Here is a 7,396-nt window from a genome sequence, read left to right on the forward strand (position 1 = left end):
CTTATCGTCATAATTGCCTCACTAACACAGTGACCTCAGGATGTTCTTGGCTGCAATCACAATGTATTACTGTACCAGCCGTGTTCTAGAAACTATAAACAACTCTTTACAAAAGCTCTTTTTCTCCATTAATGTTTTACCAGTGTGCCTTCAACAGTAATGGACCTCAGTTCTCTCCACCCATCAGTGGACATAAAGAGGAGCCACATGAGGTCATGAATGAATGAGTCGTTCCGTAAATATATTTTAGCCAAAAGAACCTTTTACACTGGAGAATAAATATATTTTAGCAAACTGCTTTATACAGACACACAGGTTCACTTCCTCCACTGTATAAAGTGTACACATGCTTTGTTAGTGTATAGGAAAAAGACAGCCTGGTTTGTTTATAAGGTGAGAAACATCTTTTAGTCATTTTTAAACCACAGTTTATTTCACAATTTATGTGAATCTCTTCAAAAACCAGACTTTATACGTCTTCGCAGATTGTAGATTTTCTGGTTCATCTTAAATGTAACAGACCTTAAAATAGTTTAAACTCAAAGCAGAAGCTGTTATTCTTCAGATGCTATTCTGGTAAAACATGATTTATCTCCTGCATATGTTGTTGCATTTCTACTTTGAATAATTTATTATTTCTCTGGATGAAGTTGATCTGGGCTGCATTTCCCAAAAGCATTGTAATCCTGAATACAGTAGATTATAGAATTATTACCACCAATGGTCTCTCAATTTAGCTTACTTTGAGAAACGCAACACTGGTCAATATATAACAAGAAATAACTAAAAACTGATTATCATATCTTCAATCCTGTATACATTAAAAATCTCATTATTAGGTAAACTAGGTAATTACAGAACAATCAAGCTAATTGCATTCTGTTACAAAATAAAATGAAACAATTAACCAGGTAAATATATTCACTTTAAACTACAATGTATGTTCTAATTTAGAGGGAGTTTGTTATAACAGATGTGATGGTGTCAGGTCTATTTATTTGAACCAGATAAGACACTACACATATGGCAGAGAACACTCTGATCAGCTTACAGACACTTTATTATTGATGACCTGGTTGGACAAACCCAGGCAGCACCTCTGCTTCTCATTTAGCCTCGAACAGGTAGCGATGTTGCCACAGCTAGAACCAGCTCAAATTCAGACTACTCTGAATGTACATGTATACAGTCATGTTTGCGGCAGCAACTAAAAACTTTGTGAAGCAGGTGGGGAACACTGGACGCCTAGTCCCTGTGCCCAGCCTAAGTGAAGCGGACCGATATCAACCCCTCAGTCTGGTGTCAAGGAAAAGAAGACGACATTTCTGGAAGAAGACCAAATATGCCACAACCCCTTTCTCACTGAAAGACATACTCGTGGGAGAGAAAGAGATCACAGCAGGTGAGTTAGAAATATAAAATAGCTAAATGAGTATAGATGAAAGTCATGTAAACATTCAATCAAACATAGAGTTTTAAGTTAAAACACTTGTTATGAATGAAGGTGTTTACGCATGATGTGGTATCAGAGGAGTGTGTCACCTTTACTTTTACAGGTGTCTCCTCATATCAGCTCCTGAACTATGAGGACAAGTCTGATGTTGCCCTAAATGGGCGTTTGGGTAACCATCTTATCCACGAGGTGGGGGTAAACGTGAGTGGTTCAGATTCTGTGGCAGTAAAGGCTTCATTTGGAATTGTGACCAAGCATGAGGTGGAGGTCCCAACATTACTGAGGGAACTCAATGCGAGGTAAAAAAAAAAAAAATGCATATTTTTATATATAGCCTACAACAGTTAGTTCCAGCCCTCAAAATTTTCTGAGAGCTAGTATTTGGACCAGCAGCACTAGGAATGTTCACAGTTTTCATCACTACACTTTTGCACAGACTGGTTACGTTGTTAGGCCAGTAGGTGGCGACAAGTGACTGTATGAAGAACCATTCACTAAAGCAAAATTCATTCAGAAAACTTTGCATTTGCTTGTCAACCATTTTATTTGCTCCAAAACATTTTTATTTCTCAGAAATGTTTTAAGGATTATTATCGCCGCCAGCCCTTCACAAAACGTTTGCATTTTCTCTCAAAAGTATTGCATTCCACCTAGAAACTTTGCATTCGCTCACAATAATTTTGGGTTTGCTTTCAAATTTGTGCATTCCCACTGACTGTCAAGAAACCTTAAATTCGCTCACAAAAATATTTCCTTGATTACCAAGTAATTAATTTTTCTATTTTTCTTGTTTTTCCTAAAACGTGCGTTACCCCCCCCAAAAAACATTTTGAGTTCACTCTCACAAAACGTATTTCATTCCCACAACTCTACATTTGCTTGGTAAGCTTTTGTGCTTCCCTGAGCCAAAAAAAAAATTGCAAAAGACCTGAACCAGTTTTTCTTCTCATAACATATACTTCCATTAACATGTTCGGGGCTCTCAATTTTGACAAAATTGCTTCTAAAGTTACCCATAACTTTGGCTGAGGATATGATACCTGCACAAGGCTAATATTCAGAACAGCAGCACTCTTGAGTGCTCACATTCTTTTTCACACAAATCGTTTCGTCTATTCTCCTCGCACTTCTTTTTCTAACAGAAAAGTTGACCTGGATCACTGTTTGATCCGTCAGTCCAAAGAGAGTGGGCGGACTGTCCTGTGTGTTGTGATGGAGAGTATCCGCACCACGCGCCAGTGCTCCCTCACCGTCCACGCTGGAGTGCGAGGAACTACCATGAGGGTAAACAAATGCAAGTTTGCCCACCGGCGGTAAAATTGGTTGTTCTCTGATACTCTTTTAACTTCTCACACAGTTCCAGATAGATGATGGTCGAAACCCTAAAGGTCGAGATAAAGCCATTGTAATTCCAGCCCACACGACCATAGCATTCAGTGTGCTGGAGCTTTATGTGCGTCTTGATGGACGTTTAGGTAAGCACGCTGTGTAGTGTTCTGTCTTGGGGTCAGTAAGATGTTTTTTTTTTGTTTTTTTTTTGTTTTGTTTTTTGTATACAGTATATAAAAAAATACATTCATATTTGTATTCAGCAAGAATTCATCAAATTGATCAAAAGTGACAATAAAGACAACGTTTAAAAAAATACTATTTAAAATATTCAAATGCTGTTCTTTTGAACTTTCTATTCCTCAAAGAATCACAAAATATCCACAAACATAAGCATGGCCTAAATGGTTTTAAACACTGATAATGTTTTTTGAGCTCCAATTCAGCACATTAGTGAATCCTGAGGGATTATGTGACACTACATTAATGGTTCCTGAAAGTTCAGTTTTACCATCACATAAACAAATTACATTTAGAAATATATTAAAACACAAAGGTTATTTTAAAATGATGAATAATAATAACAAAAACTTCACAATGTCACTGTTTCTGTTATATTTGTGATCAAATAAATGCAGCCCCGGTGAGCATGATACTTTTTTATTTTTTAACATATCCCCAACCCCAGACTTTGAACAGTAGTAGGCTACAGTATAGTATTACATATTAAGTCCACTCATAGATCTGTTTAGATTTTCAAATGTTTCTTGCTTTATATAATGACCTCTGTCTGAACTTCGGTCAGACATATGTGTGGCTCCAGAGTCAGTAGGAGGGTTTGAGAGGGAACAGATCCGTGAGCAGCTTGGAGGATTCATCGGCCGCTTTTCCGTTGGAAGACTTAGGAGATTCCTGTCGGGAATCATCTATGGAAATCCTTTCAGAGCAGGTGATAAAACTTCTGTTGTCATATCTGTGTCTGCAATATTGAAAATAATCTTGAAGAGCTATTCCACATTTAACTTGATTTGTCACTCTGTGCTTGCTGTAGATGACAGGACGTTTGAGGAGCTCACTCACTCTGATATGTACATGGATGATGTGACGGACTACTATGAGAAGGCTGCCAGCATGACGGACCTGTCCACGGCCTACCTGCAGGATGAGAAGCACACACGTGTAAATCTGCTCAACCATAACATACCTAAAGGACTGTGTGCCTTGTGTGGGATGGGCCACCAGAGACGTGAGACTGTCTACGGCTGCCTGGAGTGTTCTTCAGGGGGAAACAAATATGTCCGTCTCCACGCTGTACCATGTTTTGACCTCTGGCATAAAACTTTAAGGTGAGAAATGGCCTGGAAGAACTCCCAGTGTGATTATCATGCAAATGTTGTGCAACATGACCACAAGATGAAAAAGCCCCGGCTTTCATTTTGGCAAAAACACATTTTATGAAAGCAAGAATGTACTTTGCACATTGTTAGTAGAACTGACATTGTAAAACAGATGATTTCAACAAATTCTAAAACATCTGACCTCAATCTGATTATTACCGTAAGAAATTGTTTAGTGATTGATATAGAATGTTTCCTTCTTTTCTCAGCTTGTTTGAGAGGACATTATTATAACCCCTAGTATCATAGTTGTTAAATAATTATTATTATCTAGTATCTACTTTACAGGCCAAAACTTTGGAATAATTAAGATTTTTTTTGAATAATTTTGAAAGTGTCACCAAGGCTTCATTCATTTGTTAAAAAAATACAGTAGAAAAATAATATTGTGAAATAATACAGTACAATGTAAAAGGATAATTTTTTTTATTCGAATTTATCTAAAAATGTAATTTATTTCTGTGGTGACAAAGCTACATTTCCAGCATCATTACTCTAGTCTTCAGTGTCACATGATCCTTCAGAAATCATTCCAATACGCTGATTTGCTGCTCAAGAAACATTTCTGATTATTATCAATATAGAAAAAGGTTGTGATGCTTGAAATTATTGTGGAAAGTGTAATACAGTTCATAAGTCTGAGTAAAGGAAGAAGGAAGAAGAAATTAATATTTGAATTCAGCAAGGTTCACAAATAATCAAAAGTGACATTTAATACATTTAAAATATTAAAGATTTATATTTCAAAAAAAATAAATTGTTCATATAACTTTCTCTTAAAAATCCTGAAAAAAGCATCACTGTTTCCACAAAAAATATATATAATGCAGCAAAACCTGTTTTCAGCATTTATCACTTCAATGATAAATGTTTTCTTAAGGATCATGTAACACTGAAAACTGGATTAATGGCTGCTGGAATAGCTTTGCCATCACAGGAATAAATTATTTCTTAAAATATAAATACAGTTAACAGTTCATTTTAAATAGTAATAATATTTCACAATATTATTGTTTTTATTTTAGTTTATTTGTTTTTGATCAAATAAATGCAGCATTATGCAGTGTCTAATAGCATTAATAAAAATAAAAAAAGATTAATTATTCTCAAGTTTTGACTGGTATACACATTGTGACTTATAACTGAAAATCAGTCAAATACATATTACAGCATAATACTAATAATACAAACTTATCTCAGAAACAATACTTGGTGCTAATTTTGTGTTGCTTTGTTTACATATTGTCCATAATGTTCATTTATATCAGTTTTACGATGGTTTTTCTTACATATCCAGATACAAATGGACAAGATAACAGATCATTTAGGGCAAAAAGCTAGAGCAGATATTTATTTCATCACATGTAGACCAGCTGCTAGGTTTTTGACCATACTGTGCTGTGTAAATAATTCAGGCCTATCAATAAATTAGCCTGTAAATCACGTGATCGCAGAGCAGGAAGTGCTTCGCTGACAGTTGTCTCCCGTGAACAGGACACCATGGAACTGTTTACAGAGAGCATGTGAACTGAAAGCCAGGATAGTGCAAGGTTACATTTGTGTGTATTTGGCACCTGTTGGCCCCAATATGTTCAGAATAGTGTGATTAATGGAAAAATACATCTCAATCTGTTGATCGTGTAGCATCGAGAGCTTAAATGACAAACACTAGAATGTCAAGAGCAAAAATTAAAGGATTCACCAATTCATGTGCTGACTGAAACATTTTCCATGTTTGTTTACTATGTTTACAATTAAAAAAATACAATTGTAAAGTTTTGAATTTTAAATGATGGTTTGAATTTGAATTGAATGTTGTTGTTTTTTGAGAAAAAATAAATTGTACACACACACACACACACAGATATATATATATATATCTGTGTGTGTGTGTGTATAGACATAAAGTTTTGAGTTGTTTTTCCAAGAATATATATATATATATATATATATATATATATATATATATATATATATATATACACACCATTTGGATCAATCAGGAACACAATTATACAAATAATAAATAATCCAACAGACCTCCTCACCCAAAAACCAGACGGGGTGCCAAAATGTCTGTGAATGACCCCCAGGCCCCTGGTTACCATGGCAACCAGGACTCTTCAGCCAGTCCAGATAAACTTTATGACCCAATGGAGTTTGCCTTCTTAATGCTCCCTCTTGAAAAAGACACATAATAATATAAAAATTAACCCCTTCAATATTCATATGTCCTATCTCCAGGACATTTTGCGTATGATTGTTACTTTCTTATTAGTCTTTGGTATTGTTTTCTGTTTTATGCATGTGAAATGATAGAATCACTAGCTGGTTAATATAACCTCTCCTATACTATGTTTGGTATCTATGAATCCACCGTTTGATGATCTAATTGAGATTGTATATTATATGTGGATACCTATGAAACATATTAGTGTTCTAACAGTCTTTAAAGGGGGGGTGAAATGCTCGTTTTCACTCAATATCATGTTAATCTTGAGTACCTATAGAGTAGTACTGCATCCTTCATAACTCCAAAAAGTATTTCGTTTTATTATATTCATAATAGAAAGATAGTCTGTACCGATTTTTCCCGGAAAAACACGAGCGCCTAGAGGCGTGACGTGTGGGCGGAGCTAAAGAATCACGAGCGCCAGTTGCGTTGACAGCGTTTGGAAGCTGTGACAGCTGTGAAGGCTGAAACTGAACGAGAGCAGCAGCAGCAAGGACTCGCTCCGAGCGGGGCTCGAACCCGGGTCTCCGATGGGAGGCAGACGCACTAACAAGGAGGCAGAGATATTTTAAGCAGTTTTACTCACCGCCTGTGGTTCCAACACACAATCGTGACCCTTTTTCGTTGGGATGGCATCATCCTTAAGAAATAAACGATACGCAAATCCGGCGTCAAACTGGGCTTTGTTTGTAAAACAAGCATTTTAGAAACGCAGGGAACAAACACAAACACTTGCACAACTCCGTTGATGCTCTGTAAAAATAAACTCCATCCACTGGTCCCTTAATGCTGTTTTTTCTTTGGTAATCTGTGCAGGGTTATCTTGCCCTGGCAACCAAAAACACACTCCTTTTGTGACATTTCGCGACGCTCTCGCTCTGATCAGTGATGGTCTGTGCACAGCCTCTCTCCATAGACAGTAAAAGAGCCTCTCTCTGCTCTGCTATATGGGAGCGCGCGCTCTTCCGGCAAACGTGCCCTCAG

At 36.6% G+C, this 7,396-nt stretch overlaps 1 protein-coding gene across 1 annotated transcript; it reads left to right on the forward strand.

Annotated features, from left to right (window-relative positions):
- Positions 1-1,191: 1,191 nt before the first annotated feature.
- On the forward strand, positions 1,192-4,261 carry LOC127959091 (pejvakin-like). The gene is made up of 6 exons (XM_052558081.1): positions 1,192-1,402; positions 1,557-1,752; positions 2,596-2,737; positions 2,811-2,928; positions 3,588-3,642; positions 3,790-4,261. The coding sequence occupies exons 1-6, from the start codon at positions 1,192-1,194 to the stop codon at positions 4,130-4,132; spliced, it is 1,065 nt and encodes a 354-aa protein (XP_052414041.1). The 3' UTR covers positions 4,133-4,261.
- Positions 4,262-7,396: the final 3,135 nt, after the last annotated feature.

Source organism: Carassius gibelio, chromosome B6 (genome assembly GCF_023724105.1).
Source record: "Carassius gibelio isolate Cgi1373 ecotype wild population from Czech Republic chromosome B6, carGib1.2-hapl.c, whole genome shotgun sequence".
Lineage (NCBI taxonomy): Eukaryota > Metazoa > Chordata > Actinopteri > Cypriniformes > Cyprinidae > Carassius > Carassius gibelio.

What these genes read in the sequence shown, in the direction of transcription:
- LOC127959091 (XM_052558081.1), top strand. Translation starts at nt 1,192, where the DNA reads ATGTTTGCGGCAGCAACTAAAAACTTTGTGAAGCAGGTGGGGAACACT. An exon ending in AGAGAAAGAGATCACAGCAG is followed by an intron (nt 1,403 to 1,556) that starts GTGAGTTAGAAA and finishes TTACTTTTACAG; the next exon opens with GTGTCTCCTCATATCAGCTC. An exon ending in CTGAGGGAACTCAATGCGAG is followed by an intron (nt 1,753 to 2,595) that starts GTAAAAAAAAAA and finishes TTTTTCTAACAG; the next exon opens with AAAAGTTGACCTGGATCACT.